At 47.0% G+C, this 21,082-nt stretch overlaps 1 protein-coding gene across 1 annotated transcript in view; it reads left to right on the top strand.

Annotated features, from left to right (window-relative positions):
- Positions 1–4,562: 4,562 nt before the first annotated feature.
- Positions 4,563–21,082, top strand: part of slc35a1 (solute carrier family 35 member A1) — a 38,604-nt gene continuing 22,084 nt past the window's right edge. Inside the window, exon 1 of the mRNA XM_078399808.1 lies at positions 4,563–4,633. Within this exon, the coding sequence (XP_078255934.1) occupies positions 4,624–4,633 (10 nt within the window). The 5' untranslated portion in view covers positions 4,563–4,623. The remainder of the gene's footprint in view (positions 4,634–21,082) is intronic.

The raw sequence follows: 21,082 nt of genomic DNA, 5'->3' as shown, positions 1-21,082 counted from the left end.
TGGACCACAGCTGCCAAGGCGGCCTTTGATGCGGTCAAGCTGGCCCTCGCCAACGCCACCATGCTCGTGCACCCCCGCCCCTCTGCCCCCACGGCCCTGACGGTGGATGCCTCAGACGTGGCGGTGGGTGGGGTCTTAGAGCAACAGGTCAATGGTCACTGGCAGCCCCTGGCGTTTTTCAGCCGGCAGCTCACACGACCGGAGCTGAAATACAGTGCCTTCGACAGGGAACTCCTGGCCCTCTATTTAGCTGTTCGCCATTTCCGTTATTTTTTGGAGGGCCGCTCTTTTGTTGCCTACACGGATCACAAACCCCTCACGTTTGCTTTTTCTAAGGTTTCTGATCCGTGGTATGCCCGCCAGCAACGGCACCTTACCCTCATTTCGGAGTTCACCACAGATGTTCTCCACATCGCGGGTAGGCTTAACGCCGTTGCTGACGCCCTGTCCCAGCCGGCCAGTTCCTCTGTAGCTGCGGTGGGGGGCGAGGTGGATTTTCAGGAGCTAGCGGAGGCTCAGCGCCTGGAAGATATTGCCTCAGCGTACGCCTCCACCGCCTCAGGGTTGCGGTTGGCCCAGGTGGCGTGCGGCCCTACAGGTACCACACTTTGGTGTGACGTTTCCCTTCCCCGCCCTCGCCCGGTTGTGCCGACCGCCCTGCGGCGCAAGGTTTTTGAGGCCATTCATGGCCTGGCACACCCGTCCATTCGGGCGACCTCAGCTATGGTGGCCGCCCGATTTGTCTGGCACGGCCTGCGGAAGCAGGTGGCCGCCTGGGCCCGCGCCTGTGTCCCGTGCCAGACCTCCAAGGTCCACCGCCACGTCCAGCCGTTCCAGAATTTCGTGGTTCCGCCCGTCCGTTTTTTCCACATTCACGTGGATTTGGTTGGTCCATTGCCTTACTCTAGGGGCTACACTCATCTCCTGACGGCGGTCGACCGTTTTACTCGTTGGCCGGAGGCTTTTCTGTTGTCGGACATCTCGGCGGCCACCTGTGCACGGGCCCTGACATTACATTGGGTTGCCCGTTTCGGCGTCCCGGCCATCATCACTACCGACCGGGGCGCCCAGTTCACCTCATCCCTGTGGGTCGCGCTTGCGCAGCTGTATGGGTCTCGCTTGCAGCAGACTACCGCCTATCATTCCCCAGGCTAACGGGATCATCATATCATCATATATATACAGCCGGAAACAGGCCTTTTCGGCCCACCATGTCCGTGCCGCCCAGCGATCCCCGTACATTAACACTATCCTACACCCACTAGGGAAAAAATTTACATTTTACCTAGCCAATTAACCTACATACCTGTACGTCTTTGGAGTGTGGGAGGAAACCGAAGATCTCGGAGAAAACCCACGCAGGTCACGGGGAGAACGTACAAACTCCTTACAGTGCAGCACCCGTAGTCAGGATCGAACCTGAGTCTCCGGCGCTGCATTCGCTGTAAAGCAGCAACTCTACCGCTGCGCTACCGTGCCGCCCTGGGATGGTAGAACGTTTCCACCGACAGCTGAAGGCGTCCCTCTGTGCCCGGCTGACCGGCCCTGATTGGGCTGACCAGCTGCCTTGGGTCCTCCTCGGCATTCGCACGGCCCCTAAGTCTGATCTGGGTACTTCCTCGGCGGAACTCGTCTACGGCTCGCCCCAGCGGGTGCCGGGTGACATTCTTCCCTTATCCTCCGCCCTGCCGTCGTCTGTACTGGCAGTTTTGGCTTCTCTTCGGGCTCGGGTAGGTTCCCTGGCCCCAGTCCCGGCCTCCAGCCACGGGAGTCCCGCAGCACACGTACCGGCAGACTTGCATGACTGCGAGTTTGTTTTCCTCCGGCGGGATTCACATCGCCCCCCTCTGCAGCCGGTCTACCAGGGCCCGTTCCAGGTGCTGAAAAGGGGGACGGTCACCTTCACTTTACAAGTGGGCACCCGACAGGAGCTCGTCTCTGTCTCCCGGCTGAAACCGGCCCACTTGGACCAGGACCGTCCCGTGCTGGTGGGCCAACCTCCTCGCCGGGGCCGCCCTCTGGCCGGCCCACCTGCTTCCCCAGCTTCGTCTCTTCTCCCACCGCTCGGGCCTCCGCTGCCCACGGCCGTGTTTCCTCTGCCCCCTCCAGCCGCGCCCCCATCGCCTTCACCTGCAGTGCCCCCCTGCCTTCCCCTCCGGAGGCGCCCCCATCGTCTTCACCGGCAGGGCCCTCCCCGCCTCCTTCGTCGCTGCCGGTACCGGCCTCCCCTCTCCGTACTCGTTCAGGGCGGGCGGTCCGGGTGCCCGTTAGGTACTGTACCGAGGGTTCTGGGGGGGTCATGTAGGGACATAGGGATTGGCTGGAAGAGTTCGAACCCTCGGATTGGCTAGCAATGTCACCAGGTGTGCCAGCATGGGAGGGACAAGCAGTCTAGTGTTGAACTCCGTTTAGAGAAGACGTTTTGTTAGTTGTCTACAGTTTTGGGTGTTGCGATTGTCACGGAGGTTTTTGCCCATGCAATAAACTCTGTCTGCAACACTCATCCGCTTCCAGACTCGCTACAATGCATACATACCTACACTGATATACGTGCTAGCTTTAGACATGAATAATGTACATTACTACCATAGTTTAGTTTTGAATTTAACATATAATTGAGGGTGTCGGTGCAATATAGTGCTAACCCTCACTTTTGTGAAAAATGAGTTATATGCATTAACACGATCCTTACCCACTATCCTACAACCTGTAAAATTGTCATATTTAAATTCAACCGATAGGTTGGTCAAATAACATAGACACCTTTTTTTTGTGATTTATGGATTTTTCAAATTGGAATATCTCATAACGACACATTTGTGGGTTAGCAGTATATTGTGACAACCCCCTTCAATTTTACATAATTCAAAAATGAACTTCATAAACAAGGATAACACTTTTTATTTCTTCCATTCATGGTAAGATTTACATCATTTTGAGTGTGAGATATACAGGTTTGCACTGTTTCGCATATCAGCTAACCAATGAAAAGATCAGGTCCTGATTTATTACCAGCTCTTCACCCCCCCCTTCCCCTCCTTCCCCCTCCCTCCCCCCCCCCCCCCCCCCCCTCCCTCCCCCCTCCCCTCCCTCCCTCCCCTCCCTCCCTCCCTCCCCCTCTCCCTCCCTCCCCCCTCTCCACCACTGTGTCTATTTGAATTGGATTCATGCTTCTGTACCACATCAGGCAGCATTGGTCATTTTAGTGGCTGTCAAGAGTTTTTAACTAAGCAATTCACCAATTCAAATTTTCTTGGCTCTATAAGTATTAAGTTAAATGTCTTTTCAATTATATTGTGGATACAGCATACTATTGTTTGCAAATGCCTAATCTCTGCTTCCATGACTTTTTAAAATAAAACAAAAAGATACAGCTCGTGGAGGTGAAATTAAAATTAATAGAGAAAGCAAAGAAGAACAGTTCATTAAATATGACCAATTGGCCTGATACAGAGTGGGTCTCTAGTGCAAATATTCAATTAGTAACATGCAAAGTTTAAAGATCACGAAGCAGCAACTCTTCAAGAAATAGTTATAAATGTCAACTATAAACGTATCCAAGAAGTTGAACAAAAATAATTGTTTGCAAACAATTTATATACGAAGAATTCTGAGTTGTGAACACTGCCACAGAATCTGCCTACTAAAATGGCGCTGAAATTTACCCTACAGTTTTCAGAGTCGAGTGGTCTATCTTGGTACTCTAGTATCTTTGTTGTGAAGTAAGGTAAGGCTCCCTGGCAGCGGGGGCAGGGGGAGGGTGGCTGGGACAGGGGGGCAGGGTGGAGGGGCAGGGGAAGGGGGGTAGGGGCAGGGTGGAGGGGCAGGGTGGAGGGGCAGTGGCTGGGGGGCAGGAGCAGGTGGAGGGACCAGGGGCATGGTGGAGGGGCAGTGTGGAAGGGCAGGGTGGAGGGGCAGGAGCAGGTGGAGGGGGCAGGGTGGAGGGGCAGGGCGCGGGGGTAGGGAAAGGGGTAGGGTGGAGGGGGGCAGGGGGAGGGGCAGAGTGGAAGGGCAGGGGGCAAGGGCAGGGTGGAGGGGCAGGGGGGAAGGGCAGGGGTAGGGGGGCAGGGTGGAAGGGCAGGGGTAGGGGGGCAGGGTGGAAGGGCAGGGAGGCAGGGGGGGTAAGGGCTGGGGCAGGGTGGCAGGTGGAAGGCGTTGCTCGTGCTGGCCGTGCGCCGCCGCAGCGCGTGTCATTGGCTCGGGGCTATTTTGGAACGCGGCCCGGATTTCGCCTCAATTCAAAAAAATTCCAATTTAAAATACTTTTATGTCATGATAAGATACCTCATTATATTGCCAAAGTATAGAACATAACATACATATTTAAAATGCATGAATATAAAAACAAGTGTACAATGCATGGGTCGATATGCCCCAGTACATATATATATATATATATATATATATATATATTCACGCAATACATTTATAGCCTTTTATTGATTGCTATCTCTCTCTCGACGTTCCATTGCATTGCACTGCGTCGCGTCGCGTCGCTAGAGGCTGCACGTTCAGCTGAGCGCCGCCGGCGCCGCCGCCGCCGCAGCACCGCCCGCCCGCCCGCCCGCTCCCTCGCTCACTCACTCACTCACACCCCAGGTGTGGAATCTGCACGGCGCGACCATGGCTACCGGTTCGTACTCACCCACCCCCTTCCTTTGCTCTCTGCTCGTTTCGTGTTGTGTTTTTAAAAAAAAAAATGTTTGTCTAAAGTGCAGTTGAGCTTATTTTTCAAAAGCAGTGACTGTTTATGAAACAGCCTTGGGTTTTTATATAACCGTTAAACAAAACCAGTATAGCTTCAGGGGAGGGTGGGAGGGTTCATGTAGGGTGAACACAAACGCTATGTGGTAATATTGCAGATTTATTATTATTTTTTGCCTTTTTATGGTGGATTTATTGCCGACAGCACGATACAGTTGAATGTGGAATACCGATATGTGTGTGATGCCACCTCCAGTTTAAATTCCATTTTGGACCACTTGCTGTAGGCCAGGGAATCCGCTTTTTTGTTGTTGTAGTTGTTCGAGATCCCAAAATGGTTTGGTGCTGTGTTGCTTTGGGAATGTACTGAACACGGTTTTTAGCTTCTTCGGATCATTAGAGTTGTCCTAGTGTAAGAAAATAACTGCAGATGCTGGTACAAATCGAAGAAGGTATTTATTTCACAAAATGCTGGAGTAACTCAGCAGGTCAGGCAGCATCAGACTGAAGAGTTGCCCTTATCATTGTCTAACACCAATGTGTCGGAAAGAACTGCAGATGCTGGTTTAAATCGAAGGTATTTATTCACAAAATGCTGGAGTAACTCAGCAGGTCAGGCAGCATCAGACTGAAGAGTTGCCCTTATACATCATTGTCTAACACCAATGTGTCGGAAAGAACTGCAGATGCTGGTTTAAATCGAAGGTATTTATTCACAAAATGCTGGAATAACTCAGCAGGTCAGGCAGCATCAGACTGAAGAGTTGTCCTTATACATTGTCTAACACCAATGTGTCGGAAAGAACTGCAGATGCTGGTTTAAATCGAAGGTATTTATTCACAAAATGCTGGAGTAACTCAGCAGGTCAGGCAGCATCAGACTGAAGAGTTGCCCTTATACATCATTGTCTAACACCTATGTGTCGGAAAGAACTGCAGATGCTGGTTTAAATCGAAGGTATTTATTCACAAAATGCTGGAGTAACTCAGCGGGTCAGGCAGCATCTCTGGAGAGAAGGAATGGGTGAGATTTAGAGTCGAGACCCTTCTTCAGACTGATGTCAGGGGAGTGGGTGGGACAGATAGAATGTAGTCAGAGACAGTAAGACTGGTGGGAGAACTGAGAAGGGGAGGGGATGGAGAGAGAGAGAGAGAGAGAGAGAGAGAGGGAGAGGGAAAGCAAGGGCTATCTGAAGTAGAGAAGTCAATGTTCATACCGCTGGGGTGTAAGCTGCCCAAGTGAAATATGAGATGCTGTTCCTCCAATTTGCGCTGGGCCTCCCTCTGACAATGGACGAGGCCCAGGACAGAAAGATCAGATTGGAAATGGGAGGGGGAGTTAAAGTGCTGAGCCACTGGGAGATCAGGTAGGTTAAGGCGGACTGAGTGGAGCTGTTCAGCGAAACGATCGGCGAGCCTGCGTTTGGTCTCGCCGATATAAAGGAGTCCACACCTGGAACATCGGATACAGTAGATGAGGTTGGAGGAGGTACAAATGAACCTCTGCCTCACCTGAAAAGACTGTTGGGGTCCTTGGATGGAGTCGAGGAGGGGTGGTAAAGGGACAGGTGTTGCATCTCCTGCGGTTGCAGGTGGAAGTACCCGGGGAGACAATAGACAATAGGTGCAGGTGGAGGCCATTCGGCCCTTCGAGCCAGCACCGCCATTCAATGTAATCATGGCTGATCATTCTCAATCAGTACCCCGTTCCTGCTTTCTCCCCATACCCCCTGACTCCGCTATCCTTAAGAGCTCTATCTAGCTCTCTCTTGAATGTATTCAGAGAATTGGCCTCCACTGCCCTCTGAGGCAGAGGTTTGGGTGGGAAGGGACGAGTTGACCAGGGAGTTGCGGAGGGAACGGTCTCTGCGGAAAGCAGAAAGGGGTGGAGATGGGAAGATGTGGGCAGTAGTGGGATCCCATTGGAGGTGGCAAAAATGATGGAGGATTATATGCTGTGTGCGATGGCTGATATAACCTCAGCGGCATGAACATTAACCTCTCTAACTTCAAATAACCCTTGCTTTTCCTCTCTCTCCATCCCCTCCCCCTTCCCAGTTCTCCCACCAGTCTTACTGTCCGACTACATTCTATCTCTGTCCGGCCCACTCCCCTGACATCAATCTGAAGAAGGGTCTCGACCCGAAACATCACCCATTCCTTCTCTCCAGACATGCTGCCTGACCCGCTGAGTTACTCCAGCATTTTGTGTCTACCTTGTCTAGCACCCAAGTAGGCAATCGGGTGTAAACCATGTTAATAAAAAAATTCTTGCTGCGTAGCTATGTATTTTATGAATTTTATTAAATAAAACTCATTTTCGGTGTATATGACGATTAAACACTCTTTATAGTAGAGTTCTGTGGTCAGTAAAAGCATTTATTACATGCCACTTTACACTTTGCTGTGGGACTGAAGTAAATTTGGGTAAGGTTGGCTGGGTTTATTCTGTGGTATGAATGTTTATTGTTATTTAACATTGTGTTTATTGATAGTAGATTTTCTTTGAGTTATTTTCATCCTATGGTGGCAGGATTTGGTCTTGTGTGGCCTGTTTAGTAACACAGACGTTAAGATATTGCAATACCAAAAAAATATTTAATGAGGCTTTCTTTTTGTCTGTGACAAATTTAAATGTGCAGTTTCTCAATGTAAAAGGCTGAGTGGGCTAAGGCATGACAGATAGAATATATGAAGTTGTCCAAACAAGAATATGTAAAAATGTGAAGTTGTCCATTTTGGTAAGTCGAAAGTATTTCTTTAAAATGGTGAGATGTTTGAACAGTGTTCAGAGAGACTTGGGTGTCCTGGTACACCAATCAGTAAAAGGTAACATGCAGGTGTAACAACCAGTGGAGAAGACAAATGCTGCCTTCATTGCAAGAGGATTGGGGTACAGTCGTGAAAGTGCCCCACTAGTAATAAATGATCCTGGCGAGGCTGCACCTGGAAGGCGAAGTAGAATTTGGAGAAGACCCAGCCTTTCCTCGTTCCTGCTTTTCCATTCAAGGAGATTGTGGCTGAACTTGTAGTCTGCATAAACTCCGGTAACTCCCTCTTCTCCCCTCTCCCATCAGACAAGAGGTACAGAATTGTGAAAATGCATACCTCCAGATTCAGGGGCAGTTTCTTCCCAGCTATCATCAGGCAACTGATTCATCCTATCAATAACTAGAGATTGAATGAATGAATGAATGTTTATTGGCCAAGTATGCATATACAAGGAATGTGCCTTGGTGCTCCGCTCACAAATGACAACACAAACATACAGTTAACAATTAAGGATAAAGCATAACCACATCAAAACAATAAGGATACAACATTACGGTCTAAACATGTGGGTGAAAATAAACCAGAGCAAAAAAGAAACTACAGACTTTGGTTATTGAGTAGAACTATCACTCGTGGAAAAAAGTTGTTTTTATGTCTGGCTGTGGCTGCTTTGACAGTCTGGAGTCGCCTTCCAGAGGGAAGTGCTTCGAAGAGTTTGTGGCCAGGGTGAGAGGGGTCAGAGATGATCTTGCCCACTCGCTTCCTGGCCCTGGCAGTGTACAGTTCGTCAATGGGGGGAAGGTTGCAGCCAACAACCTCCTCAGCTGTGCGAACGATCCGTTGCAGCCTCCGGATGTCGTGCTTGGTGGCTGAACCAAACCAGACCATGATGGAGAAGGTGAGGACGGACTCAATGATAGCAGTATAGAATTAGACCATCATTGCCTGTGGCAGATTGTGTTTCTTCAGTTGCCGCAGGAAGTACATCCTCTGTTGGGCCTTTTTGACTGTGGAGTCGATGGTGGCCCCCCATTTAAGGTCCCTGGAAATGATGGTTCCAAGGAACTTAAATGACTCCACAGATGTGACTATGGTGTTGTTGATGGTGAGTGGGGGGAGGGGAGGGGGATCTCTTAAAGTCTACAATTAGTTCCACTGTCTTGAGAGCATTGAGCTGCAGGTTGTTGCGATGGCACCAGGACGCCAGCTGTGTCATTTCCCCTCTGTAGGCAGAGAATGGTCCTGAGTTACCTTCTTCCTCATTGGAGACCCTTGGACTATCTTTAATTGGACTTTACTGGATTTTATCTTGCACTAAAACGTTATTCCCTTTATCCAACAACTGTACACTGGACGGCTTGCTTATAATCATGTATAGTCTTTCCGCTGTCTGGATAGCACGAAATAAAAAGCTTTTTGCTGTACCTTAGTACACGTGACAATAAACTAAACTAAACTTTTAAAAGTTTCCTGAACTAACCATACATCACTTTCGTTCCCTCAGATTTAAGAACCAATTAATTTTTGCAATGCATTTATGTCGACTAAGCCTCTACAGTCACCTGAGATAGAGAATTCCAATGAATTAACCACCTCAGTGAAGAAATTGTTGCGATCTTTGTCCTGGAATGGCTATCTCCTCAATCTGACACACCTTAGCCAAAGAGAAACATTTCCACACAACTGCTGTATCTGAAGAAAAGTGCATATGTTTCAGTGATATGACCTCATTCTTCCTAAATTGAAGAAATAATATACCTAGCCTGCTTCCGTTTTGATCAAAATAAACTTTCTTCAGCATAAAAAATATGTACAAAACAAGAATTGCAAAAATTCTTCTGACATTTTCTGAAGCTCTATTAGTGTCCATTCTCCTTGTGCTTCAAACCCAGCTCTCACGGAATCTATCTGACAAGTATCATATCATATCATATCATATATATACAGCCGGAAACAGGCCTTTTCGGCCCTCCAAGTCCGTGCCGCCCAGTGATCCCCGTATATTAACACTATCCTACACCCACTAGGGACAATTTTTACATTTACCCAGCCAATTAACCTACATACCTGTACGTCTTTGGAGTGTGGGAGGAAACCGAAGATCTCGGAGTAAACCCACGCAGGTCACGGGGAGAACGTACAAACTCCTTACAGTGCAGCACCCGTAGTCAGGATCGAACCTGAGTCTCCGGCGCTGCATTCGCTGTAAAGCAGCAACTCTACCGCTGCGCTACCGTGCCGCCCGTATTTCTTGTATTGCAGGTATGTCTTTTATTATGCAGGGAGACCATCCCTGTGTGCAATAATTTATTCACAAAATGCTGGAGTAACTCAGCAGGTCAGGCAGCATCTCGGGAGAGAAGGAATGGGTGACGTTTCGGGTCGAGACCCTTCTTCAGACTGATGTCAGGGGGGCGGGACAAAGGAAGGATATAACATATAACATATATATATATAACATATAACAACTACAGCATGGAAACAGGCCTGTCCGGCCCTACCAGTCCACGCCGACCATTCTCCCTAACCTAGTCTCATCTACCTGCACTCAGACCATAACCCTCCAATCCCCTCCTATCCATATACCTATCCAATTTACTCTTAAATAATAAAATCGAGCCAGCCTCCACCACTTCCACCGGAAGCCCATTCCATACAGCCACAACCCTCTGAGTAAAGAAGTTCCCCCTCATGTTACCCCTAAACCTTTGTCCCTCAATTCTGAAGCTATGTCCCCTTGTTGGAATCTTCCCCACTCTCAAAGGGAAAAGCCTACCCACGTCAACTCTGTCCGTCCCTCTCAAAATTTTAAAAACCTCTATCAAGTCCCCCCTCAACCTTCTACGCTCCAAAGAATAAAGACCCAACCTGTTCAACCTCTCTCTGTAGCCTAAGTGCTGAAACCCAGGCAACATTCTAGAAAATCTCCTCTGTACCCTCTCCATTTTGTCGACATCCTTCCTATAATTTGGCGACCAGAACTGCACACCATACTCCAGATTCGGCCTCACCAATGCCCTGTACAATTTCAACATTACATCCCAACTTCTATACTCGATGCTCTGATTTATAAAGGCAAGCATACCAAACGCCTTCTTCACCACCCTATCCACATGAGATTCCACCTTCAGGGAACAATGCACAGTTATTCCCAGATCCCTCTGTTCCACTGCATTCCTCAATTCCCTACCATTTACCCTGTACGTCCTATTTTGATTTGTCCTACCAAAATGCAGCACCTCACACTTATCAGCATTAAACTCCATCTGCCATCTTTCAGCCCACCCTTCCAAAAGGCCCAAGTCTCTCTGTAGACTTTGAAAATCTACCTCACTATCAACTACTCCACCTATCTTAGTATCATCTGCATATTTACTAATCCAATTTGCCACACCATCATCCAGATCATTAATGTAAATGACAAACAACAGTGGACCCAACACAGATCCTTGGGGCACTCCACTAGACACTGGCCTCCAACCTGACATACAATTGTCAACCGTTACCCTCTGGTATCTCCCATTCAGCCATTGATGAATCCATCTTGCAACCTCACTATTAATACCCAACGATTTAACCTTCTTAATCAACCTTCCATGTGGAACCTTGTCAAATGCCTTACTGAAGTCCATATAGACAACATCCACAGCCTTGCCCTTATCAATTTCCCTGGTAACCTCTTCAAAAAATTCAAGAAGATTAGTCAAACATGACCTTCCAGGCACAAATCCATGTTGACTGTTTCTAATCAGGCCTTGATTATCCAAATAATTATATATATTGTCCCTAAGTATCTTTTCCATTAATTTTCCCACCACAGACGTCAAACTAATAGGTCTATAATTGCTAGGTTTACTTTTAGAACCTTTTTTAAACAAAGGCACAACATGCGCAATGCGCCAATCTTCCGGCACCATCCCTGTTTCTAATGACGTTTGAAATATTTCCGTCATAGCCCCTGCTATTTCTGCACTAACTTCCCTCAATGTCCTAGGGAATATCCTATCAGGACCTGGAGACTTATCCACTTTTATATTCTTCAAAAGTGTCCGTACCTCCTCTTCTTTAATCCTCCTAATTTCCATCACTACTCTACTTGTTTCGCTTACCTCACATAATTCAATATCCTTCTCCTCGGTAAATACCGAAGAAAAGAAATTGTTTAATATCTCCCCCATTTCTTCCGGCTCAGCACATAGCTGTCCACTCTGACTCTCTAATGGACCAATTTTATCCCTCACTATCCTTTTGCTATTTACATATCTGTAGAACCCCTTGGGGTTTACTTTTACATTACTTGCCAAAGCAGCCTCATATCTTTTTTTCGCTTTTCTAATTTCCTTTTTAAGATTCCTTTTACATTCTTTATATTCCTCAAGAACCTCATTTACTCCCTGCCGCTTATATTTATTGTATATCTCCCTCTTTTTCCGAACCAAGTGTCCAATTTCCCTGGAAAACCACGGCTCTTTCAAATTATTATTCTTTCCTTTCCACCGAACAGGGACATAAAGACTCTGCACTCTCAAAATTTCACCTTTAAATATCCTCCATTTCTCTATTATATCCTTTTCATAAAACAACAATTTCCATTTCACTCCTTTTAAATCCTTTCTCATCTCCTCAAAATTAGCCTTTCTCCAATCCAAAATCTCAACCCTTGGTCCAGATTTGACCTTCTCCATAATGATATTGAAACTAATGGCATTATGATAACTAGACCCAAAGTGCTCCTCAACACATACCTCCGTCACCTGACCCATCTCATTTCCTAACAGGAGGTCCAACACTGCCCCTTCTCTGGTAGGCACCTCTACGTATTGCTGCAAAAAACTATCCTGCACACATTTTACAAACTCCAAACCATCCAGCCCTTTAACAGAATGTGATTCCCAGTCTATATACGGAAAATTGAAATCACCCACAATCACAATATAGGTGGAGACAGGAAGATAGAGGGAGATCTGGGAAGGAGGAGGGGAAGGGAGGGACAGAGGAGCTATCTGAAGTTGGAGAAGTCGACGTTCATACCACCGGGCTGCAAACTGCCCAGGCGAAATATGAGGTGCTGCTCCTCCAATTTCCGGCGGGCCTCACTATGGCACTGGAGGAGGCCCATGACAGAGAGGTCAGACTGGGAATGGGAGGGGGAGTTGAAGTGCTGGGCTACTGGGAGATCAGTTTTGTTAATGCGGACCGAGCGCAAGTGTTCAGCGAAGCGATCGCCGAGCCTGCGCTTGGTTTCGCTGATATAAATAAGTTGACATCTAGAGCAGCGGATGCAATAGATGAGGTTGGAGGAGGTGCAGGTGAACCTCTGTCTCACCTGGAAAGACTGTTTGGGTCCTTGGATGGAGTTGAGGGGGGGGAGGTAAAGGGACAGGTGTTGCATCTCGTGCGGTTGCAGGGGAAAGTGCCCGGGGTTGGGGTGGTTTGGGTAGGAAGGGACGAGTGGACCAGGGAGTTACGGAGGGAACGGTCTCTGCGGAACGCAGAGAGGGGAGGGGATGGGAAGATATGGCCAGTGGTGGGGTCCCGTTGTAGGTGACGGAAATGTTGGTGGATGATATGTTGGATCCGCTGGCTGGTGGGGTGGAAGGTGAGAACGAGGGGGATCCTGTCCTTGTTGCGAGTGGGGGGAGGGGGAGCAAGAGCGGAGCTGCGGGATGTAGAAGAGACCCTCGTGAGAGCCTCATCTATAATGGAGGAGGGGAAGCCCCGTTTTCTGAAGAACGAGGACATCTCGGAAGCCCTAGTGTGAAACACCTCATCCCGGGCGCAGATGAGGCGTAGACGGAGGAATTGGGAGTAGGGGATAGACTTTTAGCAGGGGACCGGGTGGGAAGAAGTGTAGTCCAGATAGCTGTGCGAGTCGGTGGGTTTGTAGTAAATGTCCGTCACTAGTCTGTCTCCTGTGATGGAGATGGTGAGGTCCAGAAACGGGAGGGAGATGTCAGAGATAGTCCAGGTATATTTAAGGGCAGGATGGAAATTGGAGGTGAAGTGTATGAAGTCAGTGAGTTCTGCATGGGTGCAAGAGGTAGCACCAATGCAGTCGTCGGTGTAGCGGAGGTAGAGTTCGGGGATGGGGCCAGTGTACGTCTGGAACAGGGATTGTTCGACTTACCCGACAATGAGGCAGGCGTAGCTAGGGCCCATGCGAGTTCCCATAGCTACGCCTCTGGTTTGGAGGAAGTGGGAGGAGTCAAAGGAGAAGTTGTTGAGGGTAAGAACCAGCTCTGCTAGGCGGAGGAGAGTGTTGGTCGATGGGGATTGGCTGGTTCTACAGTCGAGGAAGAAACGGAGGGCTTCGAGACCATCCTTGTGGGGGATGGAAGTGTAGAGTGACTGGACATCCATGGTGAAGATGAGGGAGTGGGGGCCTGGGAACCGGAAGTTATCCAGGAGATGGAGTGCGTGTGAGGTGTCTTGGACGTAGGTGGGGAGGGATTTAACCAGGCAATAATCCAGGTGTAGCCACGCCAAGGTCCGGTACAATCGCAGATAGCATGGCTCTTTTTAATTTCCTCTTACAATAAAGGTGTGCATGTTATTTGCCTTCTGATTGCAACAATATATTTGCTTTTGGTGATTGATCAGATGCCTGAACTGCTTCTGAACAGATACATCCATTTTTTGTCACACAGTGGGGGTGGGTATATGGATCGAGCTGCCAGAGTAGTGTAAGAAAATAACTGCAGATGCTGGTACAAATCGAAGGTATTTATTCACAAAATGTTGGAGTAACTCAGCAGGTCAGGCAGCATCTCAGGAGAGAAGGAATGGGTGACGTTTCGAGTCGAGACCCTTCGGAAGGTCTCGACCCAAAACGTCACCCATTCCTTCTCTCCTGAGATGCTGCCTGACCTGCTGAGTTACTCCAGCATTTTGTGAATAAATACCTTCGAGCTGCCAGAGTAGGTAGCTGAGGCAGTTACTATAACATTTGGACAGGTACATGGATAGGAAAGGTTTAGAATATGGACCAAAGCAAAACCGGACAGCCGGGACTAGTGTAGATGGGGCATCTTAGTTGGCATGGGCAAGTTGGGCTGAAGGGCCTGTTTCAATGCTGTATGACTCCGTGTATCCTTTCACTGTCCATGCTTTCACCCAGTTTTGTATCATTAGGAACTTGGATCTATTTCATTGGATTCCCTCACCCAGTCCATCGATTGTGAACAATTGGGCCTCCTGCAACAATCCCTGAGAACGACAATTAACCAATCTACAAACCTCTTCAATATATTATTCCCAATATCACACAATCTAATTTTGTTTAATAATCTCTTTGTGGCACTGCAGAGGCCAAACACACCAATCCCCTTGTAGTCCTGAATCTATCCTGCTAGTTAGTGTCAAAAAACTAAAACTGGTGCAACTGGTAGAGTAGCTATCTCACAGTGCAAGAGAGCCGGGTGCGGCCCTGACCTCAGGTGCTGTCTGTGGACATTTTTTGTACCAGGTTAATTGGCCTCTGTAAAATGCCACTCGTGTGTAGGTAGTCGATGAGAAAGTGAGATTGCATCGAACTATTGTGAACAGGTGATCAATGATTGGTGTGGATTCGGTGGGCTGTAAGGCCTGTTTCCATGCTGTATCTCTAAACTAAGCTAATAGGCCTGTTAAATATAGTTAATGCTGCAACATGCCGGGTAACTAGGCTGTGCTGTTGGTGTCAACAAAGAGTTCAGTAACAGATATGACATTCACTTGAATGGCTTCACTGACTTCCTCCCCAAAGGGAGTCAATAGTGTTTTAATGTTGTACGTACGGACAGAACAATGAAATTCGTACTTGCAGCAGCTTGAACAGGTTTATAAACACATTACTCAATAGATAATATAATATAATACCAAACACAAAAGTGCAATGTTTTTTTAAAGCCTCAGATCAGGCCCATTTGTTTACCCCAGGTCCAAGCAGCCAGATTCGTCCGTGTAATTACTGGAATATTGTGGTAAATTTGTTTCACTCTGGGCCTTTGCTGACAGAGGGAATTGGGGCCTTTGCTATTGTGTACAAATCCCAAACTGGCCACTTGCACTGACAAATATTGGAAGAATTTAAAAATACATCAAAGTTTCAATATTTGACTTTTCTGACATCACACTGTATGGCACTGGGGAGGGTGATAGTTCTAAATCCCTGATGTTCATAACTTTGTAAGTTATAGACCCAGAATTAGGCCGTTCAGCCCATCAAGTCTACTCCACATCGGATACAGTAGATGAGGTTGGAGGAGGTACAAATGAACCTCTGCCTCACCTGAAAAGACTGTTGGGGTCCTTGGATGGAGTCGAGGAGGGGTGGTAAAGGGACAGGTGTTGCATCTCCTGCGGTTGCAGGTGGAAGTACCCGGGGAGACGATAGACAATAGGTGCAGGTGGAGGCCATTCGGCCCTTCGAGCCAGCACCGCCATTCAATGTAATCATGGCTGATCATTCTCAATCAGTACCCCGTTCCTGCTTTCTCCCCATACCCCCTGACTCCGCTATCCTTAAGAGCTCTATCTAGCTCTCTCTTGAATGTATTCAGAGAATTGGCCTCCACTGCCCTCTGAGGCAGAGGTTTGGGTGGGAAGGGACGAGTTGACCAGGGAGTTGCGGAGGGAACGGTCTCTGCGGAAAGCAGAAAGGGGTGGAGATGGGAAGATGTGGGCAGTAGTGGGATCCCATTGGAGGTGGCAAAAATGATGGAGGATTATATGCTGTGTGCGATGGCTGATATAACCTCAGCGGCATGAACATTAACCTCTCTAACTTCAAATAGCCCTTGCTTTTCCTCTCTCTCCATCCCCTCCCCCTTCCCAGTTCTCCCACCAGTCTTACTGTCTCCGACTACATTCTATCTCTGTCCGGCCCACTCCCCTGACATCAATCTGAAGAAGGGTCTCGACCCGACACATCACCCATTCCTTCTCTCCAGACATGCTGCCTGTCCCGCTGAGTTACTCCAGCATTTTGTGTCTACCTTGTCTAGCACCCAAGTAGGCAATCGGGTGTAAACCATGTTAATAAAAAAATTCTTGCTGCGTAGCTATGTATTTTATGAATTTTATTAAATAAAACTCATTGTCGGTGTATATGACGATTAAACACTCTTTATAGTAGAGTTCTGCGGTCAGTAAAAGCATTTATTACATGCCACTTTACACTTTGCTGTGGGACTGAAGTAAATTTGGGTAAGGTTGGCTGGGTTTATTCTGTGGTATGAATGTTTATTGTTATTTAACATTGTGTTTATTGATAGTAGATTTTCTTTGAGTTATTTTCATCCTATGGTGGCAGGATTTGGTCTTGTGTGGCCTGTTTAGTAACACAGACGTTAAGATATTGCAATACCAAAAAAATATTTAATGAGGCTTTCTTTTTGTCTGTGACAAATTTAAATGTGCAGTTTCTCAATGTAAAAGGCTGAGTGGGCTAAGGCATGACAGATAGAATATATGAAGTTGTCCAAACAAGAATATGTAAAAATGTGAAGTTGTCCATTTTGGTAAGTCGAAAGTATTTCTTTAAAATGGTGAGATGTTTGAACAGTGTTCAGAGAGACTTGGGTGTCCTGGTACACCAATCAGTAAAAGGTAACATGCAGGTGTAACAACCAGTGGAGAAGACAAATGCTGCCTTCATTGCAAGAGGATTGGGGTACAGTCGTGAAAGTGCCCCACTAGTAATAAATGATCCTGGCGAGGCTGCACCTGGAAGGCGAAGTAGAATTTGGAGAAGACCCAGCCTTTCCTCGTTCCTGCTTTTCCATTCAAGGAGATTGTGGCTGAACTTGTAGTCTGCATAAACTCCGGTAACTCCCTCTTCTCCCCTCTCCCATCAGACAAGAGGTACAGAATTGTGAAAATGCATACCTCCAGATTCAGGGGCAGTTTCTTCCCAGCTATCATCAGGCAACTGATTCATCCTATCAATAACTAGAGATTGAATGAATGAATGAATGTTTATTGGCCAAGTATGCATATACAAGGAATGTGCCTTGGTGCTCCGCTCACAAATGACAACACAAACATACAGTTAACAATTAAGGATAAAGCATAACCACATCAAAACAATAAGGATACAACATTACGGTCTAAACATGTGGGTGAAAATAAACCAGAGCAAAAAAGAAACTACAGACTTTGGTTATTGAGTAGAACTATCACTCGTGGAAAAAAGTTGTTTTTATGTCTGGCTGTGGCTGCTTTGACAGTCTGGAGTCGCCTTCCAGAGGGAAGTGCTTCGAAGAGTTTGTGGCCAGGGTGAGAGGGGTCAGAGATGATCTTGCCCGCTCGCTTCCTGGCCCTGGCAGTGTACAGTTCGTCAATGGGGGGAAGGTTGCAGCCAACAACCTCCTCAGCTGTGCGAACGATCCGTTGCAGCCTCCGGATGTCGTGCTTGGTGGCTGAACCAAACCAGACCATGATGGAGAAGGTGAGGACGGACTCAATGATAGCAGTATAGAATTAGACCATCATTGCCTGTGGCAGATTGTGTTTCTTCAGTTGCCGCAGGAAGTACATCCTCTGTTGGGCCTTTTTGACTGTGGAGTCGATGGTGGCCCCCCATTTAAGGTCCCTGGAAATGATGGTTCCAAGGAACTTAAATGACTCCACAGATGTGACTATGGTGTTGTTGATGGTGAGTGGGGGGAGGGGAGGGGGATCTCTTAAAGTCTACAATTAGTTCCACTGTCTTGAGAGCATTGAGCTGCAGGTTGTTGCGATGGCACCAGGACGCCAGCTGTGTCATTTCCCCTCTGTAGGCAGAGAATGGTCCTGAGTTACCTTCTTCCTCATTGGAGACCCTTGGACTATCTTTAATTGGACTTTACTGGATTTTATCTTGCACTAAAACGTTATTCCCTTTATCCAACAACTGTACACTGGACGGCTTGCTTATAATCATGTATAGTCTTTCCGCTGTCTGGATAGCACGAAATAAAAAGCTTTTTGCTGTACCTTAGTACACGTGACAATAAACTAAACTAAACTTTTAAAAGTTTCCTGAACTAACCATACATCACTTTCGTTCCCTCAGATTTAAGAACCAATTAATTTTTGCAATGCATTTATGTCGACTAAGCCTCTACAGTCACCTGAGATAGAGAATTCCAATGAATTAACCACCTCAGTGAAGAAATTGTTGCGATCTTTGTCCTGGAATGGCTATCTCCTCAATCTGACACACCTTAGCCAAAGAGAAACATTTCCACACAACTGCTGTATCTGAAGAAAAGTGCATATGTTTCAGTGATATGACCTCATTCTTCCTAAATTGAAGAAATAATATACCTAGCCTGCTTCCGTTTTGATCAAAATAAACTTTCTTCAGCATAAAAAATATGTACAAAACAAGAATTGCAAAAATTCTTCTGACATTTTCTGAAGCTCTATTAGTGTCCATTCTCCTTGTGCTTCAAACCCAGCTCTCACGGAATCTATCTGACAAGTATCATATCATATCATATCATATATATACAGTCGGAAACAGGCCTTTTCGGCCCTCCAAGTCCGTGCCGCCCAGTGATCCCCGTATATTAACACTATCCTACACCCACTAGGGACAATTTTTACATTTACCCAGCCAATTAACCTACATACCTGTACGTCTTTGGAGTGTGGGAGGAAACCGAAGATCTCGGAGTAAACCCACGCAGGTCACGGGGAGAACGTACAAACTCCTTACAGTGCAGCACCCGTAGTCAGGATCGAACCTGAGTCTCCGGCGCTGCATTCGCTGTAAAGCAGCAACTCTACCGCTGCGCTACCGTGCCGCCCGTATTTCCTGTATTGCAGGTATGTCTTTTATTATGCAGGGAGACCATCCCTGTGTGCAATAATTTATTCACAAAATGCTGGAGTAACTCAGCAGGTCAGGCAGCATCTCGGGAGAGAAGGAATGGGTGACGTTTCGGGTCGAGACCCTTCTTCAGACTGATGTCAGGGGGGCGGGACAAAGGAAGGATATAACATATAACATATATATATATAACATATAACAACTACAGCATGGAAACAGGCCTGTCCGGCCCTACCAGTCCACGCCGACCATTCTCCCTGACCTAGTCTCATCTACCTGCACTCAGACCATAACCCTCCAATCCCCTCCTATCCATATACCTATCCAATTTACTCTTAAATAATAAAATCGAGCCAGCCTCCACCACTTCCACCGGAAGCCCATTCCATACAGCCACAACCCTCTGAGTAAAGAAGTTCCCCCTCATGTTACCCCTAAACCTTTGTCCCTCAATTCTGAAGCTATGTCCCCTTGTTGGAATCTTCCCCACTCTCAAAGGGAAAAGCCTACCCACGTCAACTCTGTCCGTCCCTCTCAAAATTTTAAAAACCTCTATCAAGTCCCCCCTCAACCTTCTACGCTCCAAAGAATAAAGACCCAACCTGTTCAACCTCTCTCTGTAGCCTAAGTGCTGAAACCCAGGCAACATTCTAGAAAATCTCCTCTGTACCCTCTCCATTTTGTCGACATCCTTCCTATAATTTGGCGACCAGAACTGCACACCATACTCCAGATTCGGCCTCACCAATGCCCTGTACAATTTCAACATTACATCCCAACTTCTATACTCGATGCTCTGATTTATAAAGGCAAGCATACCAAACGCCTTCTTCACCACCCTATCCACATGAGATTCCACCTTCAAGGAACAATGCACAGTTATTCCCAGATCCCTCTGTTCCACTGCATTCCTCAATTCCCTACCATTTACCCTGTACGTCCTATTTTGATTTGTCCTACCAAAATGCAGCACCTCACACTTATCAGCATTAAACTCCATCTGCCATCTTTCAGCCCACCCTTCCAAAAGGCCCAAGTCTCTCTGTAGACTTTGAAAATCTACCTCACTATCAACTACTCCACCTATCTTAGTATCATCTGCATATTTACTAATCCAATTTGCCACACCATCATCCAGATCATTAATGTAAATGACAAACAACAGTGGACCCAACACAGATCCTTGGGGCACTCCACTAGACACTGGCCTCCAACCTGACATACAATTGTCAACCGTTACCCTCTGGTATCTCCCATTCAGCCATTGATAAATCCATCTTGCAACCTCACTATTAATACCCAACGATTTAACCTTCTTAATCAACCTTCCATGTGGAACCTTGTCAAATGCCTTACTGAAGTCCATATAGACAACATCCACAGCCTTGCCCTTATCAATTTCCCTGGTAACCTCTTCAAAAAATTCAAGAAGATTAGTCAAACATGACCTTCCAGGCACAAATCCATGTTGACTGTTTCTAATCAGGCCTTGATTATCCAAATAATTATATATATTGTCCCTAAGTATCTTTTCCATTAATTTTCCCACCACAGACGTCAAACTAATAGGTCTATAATTGCTAGGTTTACTTTTAGAACCTTTTTTAAACAAAGGCACAACATGCGCAATGCGCCAATCTTCCGGCACCATCCCTGTTTCTAATGACGTTTGAAATATTTCCGTCATAGCCCCTGCTATTTCTGCACTAACTTCCCTCAATGTCCTTGGGAATATCCTATCAGGACCTGGAGACTTATCCACTTTTATATTCTTCAAAAGTGTCCGTACCTCCTCTTCTTTAATCCTCC

Source organism: Rhinoraja longicauda, chromosome 5 (genome assembly GCF_053455715.1).
Source record: "Rhinoraja longicauda isolate Sanriku21f chromosome 5, sRhiLon1.1, whole genome shotgun sequence".
NCBI lineage: Eukaryota > Metazoa > Chordata > Chondrichthyes > Rajiformes > Arhynchobatidae > Rhinoraja > Rhinoraja longicauda.
The sequence above is the reverse complement of the archived record's forward strand: the minus strand, read 5'-3'. Positions and strand labels throughout refer to the sequence as shown.